Here is a 23,978-nt window from a genome sequence, read left to right as displayed (position 1 = left end):
GAGGTGGCATTGTAGGCTCCAGGGTTCAAGCTGTCCCAAGCCCAGTAACAGAGTAGGTCTGGGCTTTCCTGCATGAGCTCTTCCTCCATCACTTGAAAAGGATTGGTGGGATTATCAGAGTGCACTGGGCATGGAGGGAAGGAGCTTCCTATGGTGACACAGGAAGCTAAGGAACATGCAGAGCCTGTCTAGATCCTGGCACTCAAGCCCCTAAGCTGGCCCTCTGTACCTGTGCTTTGATGGGCAGTTCAAAAGTAGCCAGGGTGATGCATGGCACTCCTGGATAGAACTTTGAAAGGTTCCTGCTTCAAATACCTCCACCCCCTTGCTAGAGAGCATGGCCCAGTAGCATAATCTCTAGGGGAGCGACCATAGAGGCAGTGGGGCAGGATCTCGAGACTCACATGCCACCCATGGGTCCCCTGTGCTGTGTCTCACAGACAAGTCAACTCATTCCATACTCCTGTCCCACAGACCTCATGAGCCATCCCAAACCCAGTCTATGTCTTGACCCAGCATCTACCACTAAAGGCATTTAGGAAGAGAAGGGTAGCCCATGCTTGGGGCATGGCAGGCTTGAGCCTGAAGAGGCCCCCTCTCCCCTGAGCGTCAGGCTCTGTGATGTGACTATACCTCAGAGGTGAGAGGGAGATGAAACACTCGCACTGTGCCATCGACACAGAATGACCCCTATGGATGCTCTTCCCTTGGGTGAGTATGCTCAGGCCCCTCATGGGAGCCACTTTTTCTACTGGGTGAACCTGCCTGAGCTCTCCAGTGCCTCCTACCAAGAGGCTAGAGAGGACCAGTGTGTAGGTATGTACATTCCCAATTAGTGTATGCTCACTCAGGACATTCACATACAGACCATGTGCATGTAGGCACAAAGGCACATGTGGGGTCAGGCTATGTTAGTCTCCTGTTTTATAGCTTATCAAGTGTTTTGATCACTTTATGGGGTATAATTTACATGCTGTAACATTGCTTTCCTTTAAAACGATTTCACAAATCTTAGTAAGTTTGGGAGTTTTACCATCGTCTCATACAGTGTGGGCCACTCCAAACTGAGCCTGCCCACCTCAGCCCCCTCCACAGGCAGTCGCACACCCATCCGGGCACCTCACCTTGCCTGGACTTCTCGTGGGTAGAATCAGCAGGCAGTATTCCAGCTTCTGTTTTCACCTTGTTAGTGCTTTGTTCCTCTTTATTGCTGAAGGTTCCTCCTGCTTTGGCTCTAAAGACTGTCTTTTTTACGTGTCTATCTCCACAAAGCTTTGGTTCTGGAACATTCTCAGCAGGCTCGTCTAGTGGTAGAAGACACAAGGTAGAAGGGAGGACTGGGCTGAAGAGAACCAGGGTCCTGAAAGAAGCTGAGTGAGTAGCTTCATTTCTTCCTTGTGATCCTAAGCGGTGTGAAGTCACAGCCTGAGTCAGCCCAGTGCCTCCACCTTGACCAGCCTAAACCAGAATATGTCACATGGGTTGGTGCCCACATGTATAGGCATTACAACTGCAGATCCAACCAAATTCCAATAACAGATAGTTAAGTGGAGCGGAGGAGACAGTTCTGTCAGTAAAGTGCTTGATACTCAAACAGAAGGACTTTGATTCCCCCAGAATTTATATAAAAAGCCAGGTGCAACACATGCCCGTTATCCCAGCACTGGGGTTGGGGACAGGACACAAGGATTCCTGGAGCTTGCTAGCAAACCAGTCTAGCTGAATCTATGTGGTCTGGGTTCAGTGAAGAGACCTTGCCTCACAAAACGAGGTGGAGAGTGATGGAGGACAGCCAATGCCAACCTCTCACTTCCCCCCACACACACACGCCATGCTCCACCCCCATATATATAACCACATCAATATATGCACTACTCCTACATATACATACATATGTGCATGCAAAATATTTGAAGAAAAATACTACATGCCCTAGGCACATGCCCTTTTCCTCACTATTCCCCCAAACGTGCAGCACAAGTGTGTTCATACTGTGTACTTTGCATTTGATGTCACCAGCCACCCAGAGGGGAGTTCACAGGAGTTCACAAGCTATGTATTCAAGTAATGGACCTGAGCATCTGTGGATCTTAGCTTCCTGGGGTTTGAAACCAGATCCCTGCAGAGACTGAGAGGTGGTATTGAGGAGCGGTGCGGGCCCAGAAGACCATGTCCCTGCCTGTGGTCCTTGGGTGTTGTTGTACAGGGTAACCAGGGTTGGCTAGGCTCTGTAGTCATGGAGCATTACAGCTGCCTGGCTGGGAGCTTTGGGGCATCTTCAGGAACTGATATATTCTCTGTGAACCTGTCACTTCCCAGGCATGTTGCTGCAGCCCTTGGTACTGGACAGCCTGTGAGTCCTGGGTTATGAGCCACCAGAGACTACCTGTTTTAGAAAATCTGTCACGTTTATCGGTAATAACATGAATCCAGAGATGTGTGTGACCCGTTTGCCAAGTGTTACCTGTAGTGCATCAGCCTCAGGGCCCCTGACTATGGACCAGCACTCTGCCTGGCCCAGTATTGGCCACTGCATCCAACTCTGGCTCTGGGATGACTCCTGCTGCCCTCTCAGGACCCCTGGGTGCTGCACATGGTGGAGATGCTGCCGATGTTCCCCTCCTGGCTGCAGACACAGTTGGAAGAGTAGCCAGCCCTACTTCACTGCCGTATTGGAACTCATGCCTGCCTTCGGGGTGACTCTTGTTCAGACAGGGAACAGGTTCTGGGAACACAGTGGAATAGTGGTATAGTGTTGAGAGCCTGGATCTGTGTTCTGGGGGATGTTTTCCATTATCTCAGTGTGATGGACACTGACTTTACCTGATGGGGAAGAGAGCTGGCCACAGGCATCCATGGTGTAGCAGGGAGAAAGTCCTCAGCCTGAGCGGAGAGGGTTGGCAGCAGGGTCCAAGCTACTCCTGAGCTGTGTCAGGCCCTCCCAGCTAGACTCTAAGTTCCTGGCACTGGACCCTGCCTGTTCAGAGCCTGCTGTGTGTCAAGCTATTTCTCTTGGATTCTGAAGCAGGACTTCTCTAATGCTGTCCCCAAGTAGGACTGGAAAGATGTCTATACCTGAATGACACCCCCCCCCCCAACCCCCCACCCCCGCTGAGTGCTGGTCCTTGGAATTCCCAGGTGCCTGCTCATCCTGGCTGGTGGCAGATGCCTTGCTCAGTCACACGGCTGTGGGCTGTGGCTTCTTTGTGTCCATTCACTGTGAGCTGCATGGACTGCTTCTTGGCCTTAACCACTTACTGCCGAGGGAAAGGATGCTATGGTTCTGGCCTGTGTATGGTCCTGCACATCCTCTGAGGAGCTGAAGGGGCATTTCATGGGAGTCAGGGCCCCATCACCTCCTGTCAGGGCACACAGTACTCCTGGCCTTGCATCCTGCCTGAGAGTAGTGCCATTGCTTGTCTGCATTCCTGCAGCCTCCACACACCCAGAATGACAGCCCTGACCTTTGTCCCTGCCCAGCCACTGGGTTCCAGTCTTTCCCAGACAGTGTCTGACCAGGGCCAGCAGAGACAGTGCAGCTGCATATGGGAGGTGACAACAACCCCCTGCACTGATGACCGGGGAGGACATGGGAGAACTGGCATACCAGTGCCACCAAGTGGGAGGCTCAGGACCATCCAGCCCCTAGCTTATTCACTGTCTTCTGCGGGAAGCAGTGGACAAAGCCTGGTTCTGAGAGAGCCCTTGTGTCCTTCCCCACAGAAGCCAACCCCCGAGTCTCTGAGATGAGCTCAGAGCTCAGGGACATCCTGGTGTTACTGCCCACCTGGGAACAACTGCGGCTGTCAGTGGAGGTAAGTGGGGAAGCAGCGGGGGTTCTGCATCCAGAGGGATGGGCAGGACAAGGGGGCAGAGCAGGGGCCATGCATGAGTCCATCAGGACCAGGCCAGGCCAGGCCATGGAGACTTTGCATCTTGAGGGGTAGGGGACAGCAGGAGCCGTGTGTCCAGAGGGTTGTGGGGGTGGACCACAGAGGCTGTGTGTCTAGAGGGAACAGTGTCAGTAGGGGGCATCTATCGGAAGCTCCAGGTACAAGAGTGCATGGGACCGCCACCTCATGATGACGTTCACCACTGTAGCATAGTGAGCACCAACCTGACCATTCACCTAGAGGCTAACAGCTAACAGGGTGCTGAGCTCTTTGGTGCCCCCTCCGTATCCAGTGTCATGGGCTTCCCGGTCCCTTATGGTGTCTGGAGCCTCCACAGGCTGAGTTTATTATGTGGGACCTGCCCAACCTCTAAGTACCCTGTGTCTCCCATTCTCCAGGACGGTGACCATATATGAGAGAATGTGGCTGCCCCAGAGGGTTCTGCATGTGACTTCCACCCTCTTGCCCTTTGCCCCTGCCACACTCTGACAGATCTCTAGCTGCTGCCTTCTTGTGTCTGTACTCTGAGTCATCTTCTCCACTGTCAGGAAGGATGCAGCTGTCATGAGCACACCCTCCTTCCCCCCCCGGGGGGGTACACCCTCCTCCCCAGGCCACATGGTTTCTTCCCTAGCTTTCCTTCATTCTTACTGTGATCCGGGCCATCCCTCTACCCACATACCATGGGATTGTGTCATCCTCACTTAGGCTGTTTGGCCCCAGGGACAGGGAGGGACATGCTACTGCATGAAGGGCCCTCACCTCTACCTGGAAGCCAGCAAATGCTACAGCAAGGTCCACTCCCAAGGCTGTTCTTTGGGGGAGCAATGTTTAAACTTGTGCTTTGGAAACAACTGAGGGGCCCAGGCCATGGTCCCTGGCTCCACACCCTGCCTGAGCAGATGACACTGCTCCCCTCTGACTCAGTATCTCTGCCATCCAGGGGTCTTATGGGGAAGTTCTGCATGTGTCTTAAGCCCTTCCTCTATTCCAGGTCACAGCCACAGGACAAGAGCTCTTCCAGCAGGTGTGTGACACGGCACACATTCGAGAAGCCCACTTTTTTGGCCTCAGTGTAATCCGAAGTAAGCATTTCTTGGCAACCCCAGCACAGGCTGTCCAGGGGCAAGAAAAGGGGATCCTTGGAATTCGGACATATCTGCCTTGCCACAGACTCTGCCCACATATAAACCAACAAGGCTAACAGGCAGCTGGGTCAACCTGTCCAGATTATGCACAAATACTTATACACCACAAAATGTATATACTACTCACACAAGTATAGAGCATATGTACACACACACACACGTATACACACACACACACACACACTCACACATCACAAATGTGCACATAAATATAGACCACACACATAACACAAGCACCCATCACACACTATATGCATACCACATGAAATATATTCTCATACATATACAGTTAAACCATGTACTCCCTCGCACATTCATACACATGCAATTATCATACACATTCAAACACACATGCCCATACTTGCCTGCTTCACATATGTGTATAATTATACACATAGTGCATATCCACACATCAACACACAGGCACACTCACTCATGCTTAAGCATGTGCTCACCCTGCACACGTGTATATTCACAAGCTCACGAATATAAGAACCAAGTTGGACAGGAGACCAAGGAGCTCCAACCCAGCAGAGAAGGGACAGGAGGAAGTGGGGAGCTTGGACAAACCTGGCCAGTAGCTGGCCATGGAAGGCAGTATGGAAGAGGCATGTCTGAGCAGGGGGTGGCATCCCCCAACTACATCCCAACTATATCACACTCTCTGTGGGAGCAGCTCTATGCAGATCTGCCTGCTGTGTCCTGTTCTCTGTATTCCAGTCTCTGCACTGACACTCCTTTTTTTTTTTTTTTTTTTTTTCCCTGAGACAAAGTTTCTCTGTGTAGCTTTGCACCTTTCCTGGTACTCGCTTTGTAGACCAGGCTGGCCTAGAACTCATAGAGATCCGCCTGCCTCTGCCCTCCAGGTGATTTTTATTGGTACAGAAAAGTTGCAAAGCTCCCTTCCCCCATGGGATGTGACGACCACTGGCTATGAAGCTCCTCTTAGGGGAGATGATCCTTGATCTAAAGGTTTCCAGGGTGCTACTCTAGAGAAGACAGCTGGGACTTGCCCTGTGTCCTGCCTGCAGGTCCCTTAGGCCTGGTTCTCTTGGGCCCCAAAGAGCCTAGAACAGCAGGTGGAATGGTGAAGGGGATGAATGTAAAGCCCTGGGGAGTGCTAGGTAGAGTCCCCACAGAAGGAGACTCCAGCAACTGTGGTGGGCAGCCCTGTGCTAGTCAGTGGGGCACTGCCTGGGAGAGGTGGGATGCTTCTCCCTGAGAACCCCAGAATTCAGTTTCCCTAGAGATTCACTTTAAAGCCATGGGTTCTTTAGACTGGGATCATGTGATGCCAAGCTACAAGTAACTGGTATCTAGTGTGCAAGGCCAAAGCCCCATGGTATGACCAAGACCAGGGCATGTGTTCTATGACCTTTGTCTTCTTAGCTGAGGTTCAACGTTATTACCAGGAGCTGTCCACACATTAGGACTTTGACAACTGGGCAGCCACACCTAGGAAATGGACTTGGGTACTCAGGGAGCAGTCGCAGGAGGCCATGGGTTGTAAGTCCAGGTCTATTCTAGTTGAGGGGCCTAGAAGGGCCTGGAAGGTGAAGAAGCCCCAGCGGAAGAAGCCAGGGAGCACACAGTGGGGCCTGCTGGGACTGGGAGCGAATGTTCACTCAGACTGTGCCTTCTCCCAGCAGGGAACATTCCTCATGGGAGGGGTTCAACTCTTGCCAATCAGCCTTACCATCCATCCCCTTCCATGCCAGATGTCTCACCAACTCAGGGAACAAGTGGTCAGGACATGGGCAAGGAAAGAACTTGCTGTTCCCTTCCTCTGAGCTGAACTAACAATTCTCTCTGAATAAGGGTGGCATGCTCTGGGCTCACTTGAAGACCTGAAGAGAGAGAAGGCTGCCAGCTGAGCTGAGCATGCCACTCCTTCCAGTTGAGCTATGGACTGATAGACGCCCCTCTAACTTGTCCCCAGAGCCCTTGCTATGGAGACATGGACTCTTATTAGCATGACCAGGAATTCCTTGCTTTAGTTATTTCATGATCTATAATTTTGGCACACATTTGAGATTGAGATATGTAGCAAACAGCAAAGGGTGGCTAGGCATGGTAGTGAGGCATGTGATCCCAGGGCCTAGGGCCCAGGGCGGGAGGATCATGAGATTCTGGCATCCTGGAATTCGTGATGAGATGTCTCAGGGGAGGAAAAAAAAAACAAAACAAGCAAGGTGTGATCCCTCTACTTGCAAGGGTTTGGGACAGGGTAAGAAGAGAAAGACAGAGAGTTGTACCATTCTTCTTGGTCCTGGGTTTTAGCACTCGGGATTTCTGAAGACAGGCTTATGTCTGGCTCCTCTGTCTACTTGAAGCTGGCTTTGAGAAGTCCTTCCCTTCATACTAAGTATCAAGGTTAAGAGGAGAACAAAGGAGACCTGGACACTTTACCCAGTCCACAGGTCTTTGCTTTGTGCCCAGGTACACATGCCTCAGGCTAAGAGGGTGATTCTCACTATGGAGAGATTGGGAAGGCTTCTGGGGTGGGTATTACCTCATTTGGCTTGGGGAACCTGTAGTTAGAACCATGGAATGCAGCCGGTTCCTTCTCTTTCCTATAGCAATACATCCCTCCTGAAGCTAAGTCTGTGTTTGAACAGAGATACCATCAGGAGAAACATTTATTTATATGAGGTGAGGAGGGTCAGAGGGAGGTGATGGAGCTCCGGAGACTGAGACTAATCAGTCTGGAGTCTACAGGCAGGATACTAATGCTGTAGCTAGAGCCCAAAAGTTGTGGGCCTGCCTAGGGTCTCTAAGTCTTCAGGAGCCTGGATGAAATCTATCCAACTGGGGAGGACTATCCGGCAGGTGGCCTAACCACATAAACACACCTATGCTCAGCACACTAACTACCATTCCTATGTGGAGTGGATTTCAAGGTCAGTGCTGGCCTCAGGAGGCTCTGTTTGCCCTGGTGTTACTGCAAGGGCGTCTCTTACTGCACCTGAGGCTAATCTAGGGGCATCTTCTCAGGATGAAAGTTCCACAGGCCCATAGCCAGGCAACCTCCCTGCGCGAACAAGGTCTCCATCTGCCCACCCCTAGTGTCTACTCCTGTATCAACCTCCTGCTCATCTCCTCTTCCCTGGCCCGCTGGATACTTTCTCTTTCTCAACCTGCCCATCCCAGGCTACTCATTCCAGGACCTAAGCATGCTAAGGAGTTCACATGGCCTCCTGGAGTTCTATGGGGGGCCCCACAGTGCCTCTACCCAGGAGGGCGGCTGTCAAGGGTAATGATGCATCCTGGTTTTTATCTTGGCTGCAGGGTGATGTTAACTGCAGTGTCAGTCCTTGCCTTGGGGGACCTGCTGGCTACAGGACCCAGCTCTTTCTCCTCCACAGGGGCGCCAGGTCACAGCAAGCAGCCCACTAGACATTTTATTAAGTCTGGAATGTGGCCACATTCCTGGGTCAGGTTGTACATAAAGCCTTTACTCAGCCTGCCATGTCCTGCAAGAGAAACAGTTCTCCTAAAGGGATATGGCCCTGAGTATGTAACAGACCCTGCTTGCCTGGGCTATGTAGAATCCCCAAAGACCTCATGGGGTTTGCCCTAGCAACAGGCTCTGATTTAAAGAGGTTGATCCAGGCCTCTCCTGATGCTGGGATATTAGGAGTAGGAGGAAGCTGCAGGCTTTTCCATCACTGAATCACAGACCTCTGGGCAAGAGTCCCCTTGGAGACTACTGTTCACACTGCTCAAGTCACATGGAGGCAGACAAGATTGTATTTTGGCAGTACTGGGGATTGAACTGAGGGCCTTACACTCTACCACCAAGTTACATCCCCAGCCCTATGACTCTGTGTTTTAGAAAACCTTTAGCTTCGTAGCAAAACTGAACAGAAAGTATAAAATATCCCATATAGTAAAAGTTCCTCCACTTAACCTAACCACATCCTCTAGAGGACAGGAGATTTTCCACAGTCCCTGAGCTTACATGGACCCAGCTGTGTCACCTAGAGTCCGTGGTTGACATGAGGTTCGCTCCTGGGTTTGAGAAAACCCACAGTACCGCCTGGCAGGGTCACTGTTCAAGCTCCTGGGCTCCGTCTTCCCCATCCCTCCCCCCACCCTGGAAGCTCTGGTCCATTTTCTGCCTCTTTTCCAGGTTGGTAGTTCAAACCGTACACTGTAGAGCCCACCAGCCTCTGGCTCCTAGTGACATTCAGTGTGTTTTCCTGGCTGGTTAGCTCCTTTCTTCTCAACCCTGACTCATCTTCCAGCACATTCTCCTGCCCGAGGGAGAACTCCTTCACATTGAACAGTTTGCTTCTTGAACACAGGAAGGTCAGGCAGACCAGATAAGAAAGTTATCTGGGGGCTTACACAGGGACACTTTGCTCAGCCTGGAAGGAGGGGACTGGACCTGCCTGGACTGAATCCACCAAGTTTAAATGAATCCCCAGGGAAGTCTTGGCCCTGGAGGAGATGGGAATGGAGGGGAGGGGCTGGGGGGAAGGTGGGGGTGGGGGCGGGAGGAGGGGAGGACAGGGGAACCTATGGCTGATGTGTAAAATTAAAACACAAATATAATATAAAAAAAAGGGAAAAAAAGAAATAAAATCAACAAATTGAAAAGAAAGAAAGAAAGAAAGAAAGAAAGAAAGAAAGAAAGAAAGAAAGAAAGAAAGAAAGAAAGAAAGAAAGAAAGAAAGAAAGAAAGAAAGAAAGAAAGAAATCTGGTCAGAGTCCTGGGTCTGTCAAAGCCCAAGGTGTGGACAGTTTGTGTTGGGGCACAGGGCCTTGGAGCTAGAGTGGTTGGACCCTGAGGGCATGGGAAGGGCATGGAGTCAGGCCTAACACTTCTGGAGAGCCCCCAGGCAGTGGATGGATGCCGTTCTAATTGGCCTACCACAAACATTTGTGACCCACGGTCTTGGGAACTGGAAGTCTGAGGTCCTTTGTGGCCTCTCTGCAGCCCGTGGCAGCCTCCTCTCTGCGCCTCCCCATCGTCTCTCTGTGTGTCTTCCCCTGTCTGAGTCCAAGTTTGGAAGGATGCTTATCCTTTGGGTTCTCCTGGTAAGCTCCCTACAGCCTGACTCCTTCATGAACCCTCATCTTCAGCTAGAGCCACTGAGGCCCCAGGGCATGGGGATGAGGGGAGAACAGGGTTATTCCACGGCAGGAAGAGTGCTGATTGCTGGTGAGTCTGAGAATTCATTCAGAACTCTGCCTCTCTGGATGTGGGAAAGGCTGGTTGGGCAAAAACTGGTAGTTCTGAAAGGCAGCTTTCCAGGGTGGACACTCTCCTTTCTCTTGTCCTGTGGTTACTGTCTGTATTTTCCAACCCCCCAGGCCTCCTGCCCATGTGGGTAGATGTTGCCCACAGTGCCAGGACTGTGGATCTGGTGTCCTGCTGGTCTTTGGCTCTACCAGCCCTAGCCAGGTATCTGCCAGGCAGCCACTGAGCTGGGATGGGATAGAGGATGACCACCAAATGTGGCTAGCCTGATAATGGCAAACCGTGACTCTGGACCTGATCATGCATCTCCCACCAGACCTACAATACCAGGGCACCTGCTTCTCGGTGCTTCCCAGATGCTCCCTTCTCTCTGACTCTACTCTAGAAATAGTCACCTCAGTTCTGGGTACCACGTCTGTGAGAATGACAGACAGAGGCCCCCGGGGCTCTACGTTCTTCTCTAGGGCACCTGTTTATGCTTTTCCAGCTTTGACAGGAAAGGGACCACAGTCTTCTCCAGAAGCATAGGAAAGCTTGCTTTAGCAAAAAGCATCTCCAGGAACCCCCTTCTCAGAGCAGCCCCGCTAGCAAGGGTGGCATAGGTCACTGACACTGGTCAGTTTTGGTGACAGGTCACAGGAAGCCCTGCAGAGTAGGTCTGCAGACATGGTCAGCATGCTCTCGCCACAGTGAGAACCAGCCCGTGCCCTGGGAAGATGTTCGCCATAGCCACAGTCTGAGATGGTCATGTCTTACCCGCAGTATCTTGTACTCAACCTTGAGACAGCTGTGTCAGTCCAGCTGGGTGCAAAGCTCTACATCAACAGACAGACTTGCTCCAGCTGGGCTTGGCTCTTGCCCGATGGGCTTCCCGGGAAGAATGAGAGTGTCTTCTCTGTCCTGGACTTCTCTTTTCTAGACAATGAGTATGTGTTCCTGGATTTGAAGCGAAAACTCAGTAAATACTTCTCTCGGGACTGGAAGACGGAAATGCACAAAGTAAGCATAGGATAGAGGAGAGAGCCAGGGCCATAACTGTGGCCAGGGACTAGGAGGTTCTCCTGGGTTTGGGATGGGCAGGTGCTGGGTCATCACTGTGGCCAGGGACTAGGAGGTTCTCCTGGGTTTGGGATGGGCAGGTGCTGGGTCATCACTGTGGCCAGGGACTAGGAGGTTCTCCTGGGTTTGGGATGGGCAGGTGCTGGGTCATCACTGTGGCCAGGGACTAGGAGGTTCTCCTGGGTTTGGGATGGGCAGGTGCTGGGTCATCACTGTGGCCAGGGACTAGGAGGTTCTCCTGGGTTTGGGATGGGCAGGTGCTGGGTCAGGCCCACTCTTTGTCACTGCCATGGTCACCTGTTTGTCAAGAGTTGTCCTCTGGCATACTTGCACTGTCCTCAAGGCCTGTCACTTACATCCTAAGAGAGGGGGGTGGATCACCAGTCCCATGCCCTCAGTGTGATGCTTGCAACTGCCTTTGACGACATCCCACTTGGGTTTTTCCCCTTTATAGTAAAAATAAGACAAAACAATAAAATGAACTGTCACAACCACTAAGACCTGAGTGTGAGGTATCCCCCAGGCAGGCCTGTGGAAGCCTCCCCGACCCCGTGCATGCCTCCCTGGGGCGCCTTTCCAGGCTCCTGTCTTTTTCTTTACTCTTCTGACAGACGGATAAGATATCCAGGGCGCCCTTCATCACTTTCTTCAGAGTGCAGTTCTACGTGGGAAACGGGAGGGCAATCAGGTAACTGCACTGCCTGGAAAGGAAATGCAAGCTGCGAGACAGGCAAATGCCTCCCGTGTGCTCAGAAAAAGAGAGGTCCCATCGTAAGGATGCGATCTCTGCAAAGCTGGGCACTCCTGCTCTCTGTGGCACACGTCTGCATCTCCATCTGGTGCCTGAAGGTGACTCTCAGAGTTGAGTTTTAAATGGGAGTTGGGAAGGGTGAGTGCAGAACCGGAAGGCTCTTGCTTTCCAATCAGTGGGCTGCCTCGGTACCTGACAGGAAACAGAGACCATAAAAGAACTAGATACTCTCCAAGCAGAACTCTGGGAACCTATCAGCAGGGCTTGGCTGTCTTTAGGATTCCCTCTGGCAAGTGCAAATCTGTTGTTGGTACCAGAAAGGGTGAATGAGGGTGTGGAAGATCCTGGAGTCAGAGGTATGTGACTGTAGAAGGCTCTAGGGAATGAGGGCATGTGTAGCTAGCTGAAGAATGTTCTAGAGAGTGAGAACGTGTGGCTTTATGGAAAGTTCTAGAGACATCTTGGCAGGGAAAAGCACGATGGAGGCTGATATGTGGTTGTCTGTACTGTGGTGATGAGCCAGGTTGCTTGCTGATGCAGATGCAGGAGAGGCTCTCAGGAGGTATGTACTGCTTTGAGTTAGCCAATGGTCCTGACAGGCAGACTGGCTGACTGGGAGGCAAGTCCGTGGCATGGGTTTGCCCCTGTGCCCTCACTCAGGAGCTCTCTCAAATGGCACCACTTGTTCCTAGATCCCAGCTGCCAGAGGGCTACATCCACAGGGACAGACCTTGTCCTTGCTACAAGCCCTTGACTTGGTCCATGTCTCACTAAGGACCCTGTAACAAGAGATGCCCATGTGTATGAACAGACTAGGAAGTGGCCACCAACAGTCCTCAGAGGCCTGTGGACCAGGAAGCCAGGCCTGGGAAGGGCGGGGTGGGGGGGATGAGGGGGTCAGTCCTGGCCGCAATGGGAGGATCTACTCTTCCTGAGTCTTCCACCCCACTGCCTTCCAGCGACAAGACAGCCCGGCACCTGTACTACTGCCACCTGAAGGAGCAGGTACTGCGGTCCAGGTGCATGCACAGAGAGGAGGCCTACTTTTTGCTGGCTGCCTGTGGGTTACAGGCTGACCTGGGAAACCACCAGGAGTCGGTCCACGTGGGCAAGTACTTCGAGCCACACGCCTACTTCCCACAGTGGGTAAGGCTGTGTGGTACCCTCCTTGGGGCGGGATGGGGATGGGGGGGTGATGTCTGCTCACCAAGAGAAAACTCTGGAATCTATGAATAAGAGGAGGATGAGGGGCTAGGGAGGGCAAGGGCATGGAAATGGAGGGGCCCAAGTTCAAGGATGCTCACCTATCCAACAATAACAGTGCACAGGCTGGCAACGTGGTGTAGGAACCATGGCCAGAGCAGGCTCTGCCTTAGTCCTTAGACGGCCGCAAAGTGTTACTCACCCAGCCTCTGCAAAAATAAACAAACCCAAAGACCTTGGCCTCTCTGTGCCTCAGTTTCCTCTCTCCTACATCCTAGAAGGAGAGGTCTTGAGCAAGGGGTACTTCTCCTTTGTGTACAAAATCCTAGCTCGGCTGCCATGCTGGGCAAATAGTTCTGGGGACTGTGGGCCCCACCCACATTCCTCCCCATTGTCCCACCCCCAGACCCTCTCCTTTCCCATCCTCTGTGCCTTAGGCCTCACCTATCTGCCTTGCAGAGCTGTCTCCAATGCCAGGCAGCCTTGCTGAAAGCTTCCCTCAGCCCACACACACTTCTGACCCTCATTGGAACCTCAACCCTTTGATTTCAGCCATGGTTTCCTCATTGGAGAGTTTTCCCAAGAGCCTTGGCTATGAACTTCTAAGGAGGGCTGTTTCTGTGGTCCTTGTGGGTACCTAGGTGACATAAGAGAGGGGATCAGGACCAAAGATTTAGGGGCATTGCATTCTCACCCTTGGATCTAAGGCTAAGGCAAAAGGCCCAACTCACTCTGCTGAACATGGGCTCTAGCTAGGAAGTTAGCTCTGACTCCAAAGGAGGGTGTCAGCACAGAGAAAGGGCAGGGTGGGGTCTGAGCTAGTTGGGGGCTCTGTCCTCAGATTATCAACAACAGGGGAGCTGATTACATCCTCAGGCATGTGCCTGCCATGCATCGTGAACAGCGGGGCCTGAGTCCCAAGGAGGCCGTACTACGCTTCATCAGGGAAGCCTGCCAACTTGAGGATGTTCCTGTTCACTTCTTCAGCCTGTACAAGGTTGACCCCATGGTGTTGGGGGGTGGGAGGAACCCAGGGCAGGGGTGGGTATATCCCCCATGGCTGTCAGTGTGACTAAGACTCCAGGGTAGTGTAGGCAGGACCATCCTTAGGACCTGGTTGGCACGTGATGAGTTGGAAGGTTACTTGGTAGCTGTCCCAGAGGTGCCATGCTGGGTTTCTCTGGTGTTTGAGTTCTGTTAAACCAGCTTGCTCAGCCTCCACTATAACTGGCCTGGTCTAACAGTGGGCTGTTTTGCCTGGCCACTCTGGCTACCCCTCTTGTACTGACTGAGCACAGCATGGCCTCTGCTCTCTGGGGACAGCCTCCCACAGGGGGCACCAAGGGTGGACCTTTCATCTACAAGATTCACAAAGTTCAAATATCTATGGAAGCATTCCACGCATGTGCCCTGGGCGGGCTGCAGGGTGGCCTGAGCTTATGTAAGGCAACAAGAGGAGCCTAAACAGAACTCCTGGTCTGTGGAGCCTCTATCCTGTTGAACGGACCACCTTCCACCTGCCCCAGGGCCACAACCTTAACCGCTGACCTGTGTCCTTTCAGGAAAAGAAGGAAGATCACCCTTCCATCCTCCTGGGACTCACTCTGAAAGGAGTACACATCTATCGGGTGAGGGTCCTTCCCTTTCTCACCCCTTCTCCATCCTTCTGCTGGCCAGACCTGCGCTCTGGTTCCCACACTCCTCTGCTACTGTCTTTCAGGAGGCAGACCACGCTCCACAGCTGCTCTTCGACTTCCCCTGGCCACATATTTCGAAGGTGACATTTCTGGTGGGTGTCTGAAGTGGGAGAGCACCCACAACACTCAGGAGCCCTAAGAACGGAGAACCTGCAACGTCATTCTCAGAATGGGAGCAGGAGCTCCCACGGCCTCTCCACACCTCCAGGCGTCTCCCAGTCCTGTTGGTCCTCATGGCAATTTCTGGTGGCCTGGCCACAGTGGAATTAAGCCTCTGAGAGATGTATAGCTCTGGCCACCACCAATTTCTGAGCTCCCACTCAGCAACAAAGGGAAAGAACATGGCACCTTAGAGACGCACTCACCTTGCAGCACAGCTTCTGTCCTTCTTACTTATTCCTAAAGCTATCTTCACTAGAGAACAGGCTGGTTCTGGACAGTGACCAGGGTTCCCTGCAAATCCTGGATTTAAGACGTGTGCACAGGGAGGTCCTACATAGGAGGGCTGCCCCAGGATCCTTCTACCTTCTCAAGGCTGGGGACAGATGGTACTGAGTCACAATGACCAGAGACCTGTTTCTACAGGGACACCAGTTCTCTACACTGGTGGGCCAGGACGTAGTCGGGGCTTATGGTTAACATATAGTGTGTCTCTCCTGCTGCTGGGGCAGTTTTCTGGACTGTAAAGTCACATTGTCCTTCTGGTCTGTCCAGGGGAAGAAGCTGGAAATCCAGCCAGAAGGGCTGTGGGCAACCCAGAAGCTGCTGTTCTACACGGGCTATGCCTGGCGCTCCCGCTACCTGCTGCAACTGCTGCGTGCCACCCACCAGCTCCACCTCAGCTTGCAGCCCATGCTGCAGTGGTTACAACAGCTGGAGGAGGCAGAAGGTGGGTATGAGATCCACCGGGGTCTGGGCACCTAGCTGATGGCCCCTCATCCTCTCTAGGGCCTGAGACATAGTGAATCAGTCCTTGAGACCCCTCTCTCACGAGGCTGGCTGACTGTTCTGGGCTCGGCAGCCAGGCTGTACCTTCTGTTACATTCATCATGGCTGGTAGTTATTATCTCCTATCCACCCCCCTACCCCCACCCCCACCCCCACCCCTGTGTTTGGATGAAAAGTGAGGATGATCCATCCCTCACTTCACTCTGCACATGATTCTACAGGGTCTTATTCCTCACATCCTTAGCCAGAGACACTACCTGAAGAGAGGCCAGCTTTGGTGCTGCCCAAAGTCCCAGTGTTCTCTCCTTTTCCAAGTCTCCACTAAGAGGAGACCTGCCTTGCTTCACACTGAAGCTCCACTGCAAAGGCAGGACAGAGAGAGAGAGAGAGAGAGAGAGAGAGAGAGAGAGAGAGAGAGAGGAGATGAGTGTACCTGAACATATTTGTGATTTGTGAGTGAGTGAATCTCTGTGCCTGTGTTAGGTGGCAGGCCCTGTGGGGGTCCCTGAACCTATGTCCCTGTTCAGGGCACCATCTGTGGGAGGTCAGCTCCCACCTTTTTCAGGATTCCTATGAGGAGGAGAGAGGGCTAAGAAAATATTAGATAGAATGATAGGGAAGAGGAGAAAGACAGAAACACACGATAGCTTCGGGAGGATCTGGATCACTACCCAGTGGCCCAGACGTTTATTCAAAAGGGCTTTTTATAACAATGCCAAGGGGCGAGGCCAAAGACCTCCCCTTGCTAGATCAAAGCACACCATACAGCCAAGTGTAGACCCTTCCAAACACCTGGTAACCATGCCAGTGGTCAAATCATCCCCTTATGCAGTCCTGCTGAGTAAAATCAAGCTCAGATTCTCAGACCCTGGGTAATTTGGGTCTCCACAAGGCCTATGAGGATGTCGGGTACATATCCCATATCAGTACATCCTCAGAACCAACAGATATGGTCTGTTTTCAACTAGTTCTGCCCTGGATGACAGGGCACCAGGTCTGCTCAGCACCGATCTGTGGCTAAGAGACAAGGTGTCATAGCCTGAAGAACCATCACAAGAGGATACTGGGAGGCTGCTAGTGACAAGTTCCATTCATGGTTGCCTGGCTGTCACCATGGGCATGCAGGGTTTACACACACACACACACACACACACACACACACACACACACACACACACAGGGTGATGCTTTGCTGCACATACCTAGGCTCTGATGCATCAGTAGGTTGAGGGACTCTGACCAGCACTGGCTCCGGGAATACGGGAGACATTTCATCTTCCTCTAACACCAGCTCCTGTGTTGTTGTCTACAGAGAAGAAAGGCTACCGGGAATCCTACATCACTGAGCCCCTGGGGCTGGACCTGGACCCACACAGCAGGAATTACCTGGGCGATGAGGACGATAGGGGCAGCAGACATTCCCTCCTCTCACTGCACTCCAAAAGCCACGGCAGCTCCCACACCGCAGGCATCAATCCCAGCTTCCAGCACGAGGAGTGTGAGACATCTGTGGATGAGCCCACAGGGACCGAGAGGCTTTGTGGGAAGACGCCATCCAGTAGTTCCTGGAGCAGCTTCAGCAGCCAGGACACCTGCGCCAACAGCAGAGGTGAGCTATAGGAGCAGGTAACAGAGCCTGAGCTGACCAATGCTAATCTGACTCCCTGGGTGAAGGCTAAAATGGCCACTCAGGCCTGCACAGTGTCTCATACAAAGCCACTTGGGGTCAGGCAGATCTGTCACTAATGCTGTCTGAAGTCACAGTCTCAGAGTCTTATCCAGGCCAAGGGCAGCTGGCCTTGGTCTCTGAAGTTCAGTCCAGACTCCACAGGCTACAGTCCAGCAGATGGGCCCCAAGTATGAAATCACATGAGTGTGAGCCATTGGCTGCTCCCTGGCCTCAATGGAGATGGGCACTGAGAAGGTGCCATTCCCAGCTTCCATGAACAGCAGTCTCTGCCTCTCCTAATGCTGACTGGAGCCACTCTGGGGAGGACATGATGTCACATGTCAGATGGAGCCCAGACACCATGGGCTCATCTGGGACTCTGTGCTCCTGTGTGTGTGAAGTCACAGCCAGCTTGTGCCTTTCTTGCTGACAGTCCATACATGCAGATGGCCTCTTCTCAGACAGTCCTGTGAGGAGGAGCATTTGATCCCTACTTCAGAGTTATGGCAGGAAAGAGCCCAGGGCAGGACGGGCCACAACACTGAGTATTGACGGTGTTCTCTTCTTGGTCCTGCTCACACTTCTCCTCCTCCTCCTTCTCTTCCTCTACCTCTTCTCAGGAGCTTCCAGAGCCCTTCACAGGAGTGTGAACCGTGCTGATCAGGACAGGGGGCCCAGAGAGCTGAGACCATGACCCAGGTAAGGTCTCCTTATGGTTCCTGCCCTCTGCCCACCTAGATTTCCAAACTGGGTCCTCTGCACCCTGGAGAGGCCCTCTATGGCAGCCCAGGAGGTATAGCCAGGCTTGTGGGGAGAGCGGGTTTGGCAGTGACTCTCTGCTCCAGCCTCAGAAACTAGATACTAGATGGTCCCCCAGGCTGAGCTGTGGGCTCTTGTGTGGCCTTGGTGCATTCTAGGAGTTCTTTGGAGGCTCCATGCCACAGTGTATACTGGCCCTTAGGGGTGCTGTCCAGCCAGGGCTTCTTTCCTCATGGTTGCCTTTCTGAATGTGAAGCAGGCTTGCTGAGTGGCACACCAGGTCCAGGGCAGTGTGGAGCCCTCAAGTGGCTGGACATGTACTTCCACCTTCACTGAACTCTCATGCGGGTTCTAAAGGGCTGCTATCGGTCTCCCAGGGGCCTAAGACCTTGAGTTCCCACTACCCTAAGGTACCAGAGAGACTAAACCAGAGGGCCCATAAAACCTAGGCTCCATGTTCCTGGACTGGCATGCAGGATCCTGCAAAACATCCCCTGGAAAAAAAGAGGAGATCAGGGTATGGTTGACCAGCAAGTGTGACAATGGACCCACAGTTAGGCAGAGCTAGAAAGTGGGAGGAGAGAGCCTGAGAGGGCTGTCAGAGCAGCCTGGAGTAGAGCCAGCTTGTTTAACAGGGGAGCTTACACCCTCCCAAAGCACCCTGAGGCTCTCAGCTAGAGGCTTTACTCTGAAGGACTGACTTAAAAACGAAGAGATGCCCTTCTCAGAGTCCCACGGACAACTGACCCTTTGCATAGCTCTCCTGTCTCCACTGTGTGTCAGGGGCCTCCAGGCAGATCCACCGGCCTACCATGGCTGAAAAACGTAACTCTGAGCATCACTGTTGAAGCTGCTCTCAGCTCATGGGACCCACACAGTCTGCGGACAAATGTGCTTAAGTGAAAGATGGCCATCCTTGGAATCTGAGGTGCTTCCAGGGCTGGTGTGTGGTGAGCCATTCCTGTAAGACTCAAAGCAGTGAGGCTTCACATTCAGAAAGGCAGCCATGGGGAAAGAAGCCCCGGCTGGACAGCACCCCTAAGGGCCAGTATACACTGTGGCATGGAGCCTCCAAAGAACTCCTAGAATGCACCAGGGCCACACAAGAGCCCACAGCTCAGCCTGGAGGACCATCTAGTATCTAGTATTATCAGAGAGACTAAGGTAGGGTAGGATATAGAGCTGCTGTATGCTGGGTGGTGAAGGAAACAGGACAAGGCGGCCTAGAGGGAAGTGTTTCTTGAGCACTTAGCATACCAACAGGATGGCCTATCAGGTCCAGGACAGGCTGGCCATGCTAGAATTAGAACAGTCTGGGTAGAGCCGGGGTCCCGAAACTGTAGCCACACAGAAAGCACCAGTAGTTGGGATGAAAACTACCACATTGCTAAATCTCCCTGTAGGTTGGGGAGGCAGAGGCTGACCGCAGGAGTGACCAGTACCTCCACAGCCTGGACGTCATGTGTCTGCACCCATCTTCCAGACACCTTCTGACTACCTCACCTGTCTACACCTGGGGCTGTGCACTGCTAGAGCTGCTGGTGCCCCAAGAGGCCAGGGCGACTCTCGATGGCAAAAAGTTCATAAACCATCATAAACCACCTCTTCCTGTACGGGCCTGGTGAAGACTCACCCCTGCAGGAGTCTGTGGTGCAGGCAAAAGCCACACAGCAGCCCTGTCTGTGCCAGCCAGCCTTGAAGGTGGCTTGGTAGCATCCAGCATCACCAGCCTTTGGCCAGGTCTGGGCAAGGCCAGTCCTTAGCCCTCAATCCTTTCTGCCCACCATATCAACTGCCTCTTCTTTGCCTGCTCACCTATAGGAGGGGTGGAGCCAGCTCTGACCTTGCCCTAGAGGTAGGGGTGGGCCCTGTTCTTCCTGTCTTGGGCTGTAAGCTCCTAGGTCTCTCTTGGGCATATGTGTCTGAGAGAACCAGGAGTCAACATTAGCCCTGAAGCAGCTGGGCTCTTGTCTTACCCGTGACAGAAGATGTCATAGTGGGACCTAGGCATTAGAGGGAGCCCTGTGCCTGCAAAGCCAGCCTAAGCTCTACGACCCAGAGCTGGCTGCACCAGTGTGGAGACACTGGCCAGGCTTCTAGATCACAACTCTGTAGTTCCTGGTCCCATATCTTTCTTGTAAGAGCTGCACCAAACCCAGAGACCTCTCTTGCAGTGTGGGGCTCAGTCCCACCCAGAAACCCCTGCCACTGTCAATGCGAACAAGACACTGTTGGATGCAAAGGATTCTTTTCCTTTAAAAGAACCCCCTGACTCCCTCCTCCAGGCTATGAGGGCTCCCTCCACCTGGCCATGACGGTGCTGCCAGGCACTGGTGTAGGGCTGTTTGGGGGTCTCCTCCACTTCTTCACCATAGCCAAAGAGGTGCAGGGGCCATTGAGCAGGTGCAATTCATGGGCTGTGGGAAGACCTGGAGTGTGGCGGGTTATCTACCCGTGGGGTCCTCAGGACTTTTCCTGCCTGATGTCCCTCTATTTGGACAAGAGGGGATTTGTATGTCACTGCTGGTCACAAGTTCTTGATAGTTGTGCCCAACACTGGTCTGAGGTCTACATCTGGGTCCTTTATAACTCCCACATCTGTCAGAGTAGAACACAAGCCTGACTGGCTGGGTAGGGCAGCACATCTCAGCCTCTCCTCCCTGAGCATCCTGAGCTCAGGCCAAGTATGGAGTTGTACCATCCCACTGGGATGGTGGCTGAGGTATGACTCCCATGGGGGAGCTGTTTGAACTCAAGGTTCTGTCCCCTGGGCAGTGTGGTATAGAACAGATTGGGGACTGTGGATAGGAGAGGGCACCCAGGGCTGGCTCAGGCTCTTCCAAAGACCGGTGTGCCCCATTGGTACAAAGTGGGGTTGACTAGCCCTGACTGAGAGGCATACTATCTTCCATTAGAAAAATCTTTGAGAACAAGAAACCGTAGTGTTAGTGGAGGTCTGTGCCAGCTGTAGGTGCCAGGCATGGGGCAGGGCTGGTTTCAGGACATGCCCCCCCCCACACACACACACGCATACAAACCCACCACATTCAGGAACAAGAGTTCAGATAGACAGTGACTGTCAGGACACAAAGCTATCTCAGGGAGTCGGGAATGTGTCCAGCCTTCCCTGCCTTAGTTTCCCTTACCACATATGTCCCTGGAGACTGTGAGCAGGGTTAGCTCCTCCCCCTCACTGGTATTCCTATCCCTCAAGCTCAGGTGAGGTCACTCTGATCCTCCATGTCCTTGTCTGGTCTCAAGCAGGCCACCTGGCCCTGGGGTTCCTAAATGCCCTCAAGGAAGGAAAACAGCCCGTCTTTCATATCTGTACTGCTGCTCACAGAGCTGGCTCCTGGCAGGAGCCGGTACTTGGCAGGGCCTATATCTCTGGCTTTGCCAGTGTCTTCTTCACCACAGGGCACCTGTGGAACTGAGGTGCTCCAGACAGAGCTGGGTATGTGCTGGGTAGCACAGCTAAGGATGGAGAGTGATGTGTTCAGCACCATCAAGGTGTGTCCTCCTCTGGACCTGGATACACATGTCTGCCCTTCTATGGGAGCATGGCCTGATGTTACAGCTGCTTTTCATTATGTTTGGGACTACAGCATCGAGAGCCCAACTGGGTCTTTCAGTCTTCAGGGAGAAGGCCTTGTGCTCAGTTGTCCCCTTGGCCCAGAGACTGTGGTGTTCAATACTCCCAGGAGCAGCAGAGGCCAGTTCAACTCACCCTTAGTGTGCATGCAGCAGCTAAGGATTCATGGGGGTTAGGACCTATGCCCCTGCGTCTCCACAGACAAGAAGACAACCATTGGCTGACCCTGAGAAGCCACTTGGATCCCACAAGGATTCCTATTTCTGTCCTTCTGCTGCGCCTGTGGACAGACACGGGGAACTATGCCAAGTGTTTCTGACCACCAGATTGTACAGAGCTGCAGACTGAGGTTGTAATCCTTAGGGAGCAGAGGGACGATTAAAGGCCAGGCTTTCTCCGTGCCTCAACCCAAGAGGGTTCAACGGGGCAAGCAAGGAAAGGTGGGGGCCAAGGTGAAGCCCCCAGGCTCCTTCCTGTGTTCCTCTGTGGGGCTAGAAAGAGAAAGCCACCGCCCACAGTTCCTCTGGTCCCTAGTTCCCGAATGCAGAGTGACTTGCCGTAGTGGCTGGTCCCATGGCAAGGCCAGGATCGAGGTAAAGCTAGGTGTCCAGATTCAAGAGGCCCTCCCAGGAGCATACATGGCCAGCTACAGCCACCCACCAGGAGTGTTTCTACAGTGTTCACAGGGACTAGAACACAGAGCCTGCTGTTAGGTCCTGGGGCCCAGTGGGAAAAGGGGACATGGACCTCTGGGTGGGGTGTGCACATAATGGTGGCTGCTTGTGTGATGTGGACAACAGAGCAGACTTACACAGAAGTCCTGGCTCCCCTCCTCAGCAGGCAGAAGCCAGAACACTGTTCCACTTCTGAAGGGAATGCCTTCACTTTATGAATATCTCTGACCTGGGGTCTCATAGAGTTAGTTGCTCAAAAAACCACATGATAGGGGATGGGCAGGGCAACTATCCTAGCACCAAAGGAGACTAAGCTTTGAAGCTTCCATGGCACACTGACATGGTTGCAGCTTTGAAAATGTGCAGAGGACAACGTTCTAGCCATGTGTGGCTGGGATCTCATCCCTTTCCACTTGATATCATAACCCTCCTGGCAATTAGTGGTGCTAAGGGACCATGGCAGACAGGCTCCATCCTGGGGCCTCAGATGGAGATATATTAACACAGAGCTGTGAGAGATGGCCACCAGCTGGATGTGGTATGGATCACTGTAAGGCAGCAGGCTTTCTGGAACCTGGCAGCCCTTGGCTTGCTCCATTCTGGAATGGATAACAGAGTGAAGACATCCTGTCATGATACCCCCCCACCCAAGCCAGAGTATGTTATTTGGGTCACCCAGGATCTAGACACAAAAGAACCAGTCTCCAAATCATACAGCTCCAGTTTCGGAATCTTAAAGGTCCTCTATGTCCCCGGTAACAAGCTGGGAAGGAAAGGCAACTTCGAGGCATCCTAAAAACAAGCTGCATCTGCCACACCAGGAGAAGCTATTCCAGTCACATGAAGGGGTGATGAGCTAGAGCCCAGCAGGCAACCCCAGGAGAGGGACTACAGACATTGCTTAGTGCCGCTGGCAACCCTAGGGTATTGGAAGTAGCTCAGCGGCCACACTGCTCAGCACATGTAAGAAGATCCTGTGTTTGGTCCCAGCACTATAAAACAAAAGGCACTGGCAGTCCGAATCTGCGTTTATTTGCCCATTTTTTTAGAGGTTGGGGTTTGGTCGTTTTTAATCTTTCCTTCATTCATCTTCAGAAACACACCAGAATTTGTCATGTTCATGTTTCCTAAAAAAGCATGACCCTGGGACCATCAATGAAGGTTTTAGGCCTCAAAATCAAGTTGAAGATGGGACACCAATCTTGGGGCTCCGGGTGCCATGTGGGGTAGCTGGCTTTCAGGGACATGTGACCAAGTCCCCTGCACCTTGTCTGCTCGAAGCCCTGACCAGCGGATGGAGGCTTCTGGCTGCCGGGAATGGAGCTGTGGGCTGGTGGCTCTTCTCCACTCCTCACCTGCTCACCTTCTTTGTGGCCTGA

General features: G+C 52.8%; 1 protein-coding gene across 1 annotated transcript; it reads left to right on the top strand.

The window, feature by feature from the left end:
• Positions 1 to 683: 683 nt before the first annotated feature.
• Frmd1 (FERM domain containing 1) lies at positions 684 to 23,978 on the top strand. The gene is made up of 13 exons (XM_036168706.1): positions 684 to 816; positions 3,724 to 3,815; positions 4,888 to 4,978; positions 11,167 to 11,246; positions 11,918 to 11,994; positions 13,017 to 13,203; positions 14,102 to 14,257; positions 14,823 to 14,888; positions 15,672 to 15,846; positions 17,218 to 17,514; positions 20,619 to 20,716; positions 21,751 to 21,843; positions 23,736 to 23,978. Exons 1-13 carry the CDS (start codon positions 684 to 686, stop codon positions 23,976 to 23,978), a joined length of 1,788 nt encoding a protein of 595 aa, XP_036024599.1.

The sequence above is a fragment of the Onychomys torridus genome, chromosome 19 (genome assembly GCF_903995425.1).
Source record: "Onychomys torridus chromosome 19, mOncTor1.1, whole genome shotgun sequence".
Taxonomy (NCBI): domain Eukaryota; kingdom Metazoa; phylum Chordata; class Mammalia; order Rodentia; family Cricetidae; genus Onychomys; species Onychomys torridus.
This window is presented reverse-complemented; position numbering and strand designations above follow the sequence as displayed.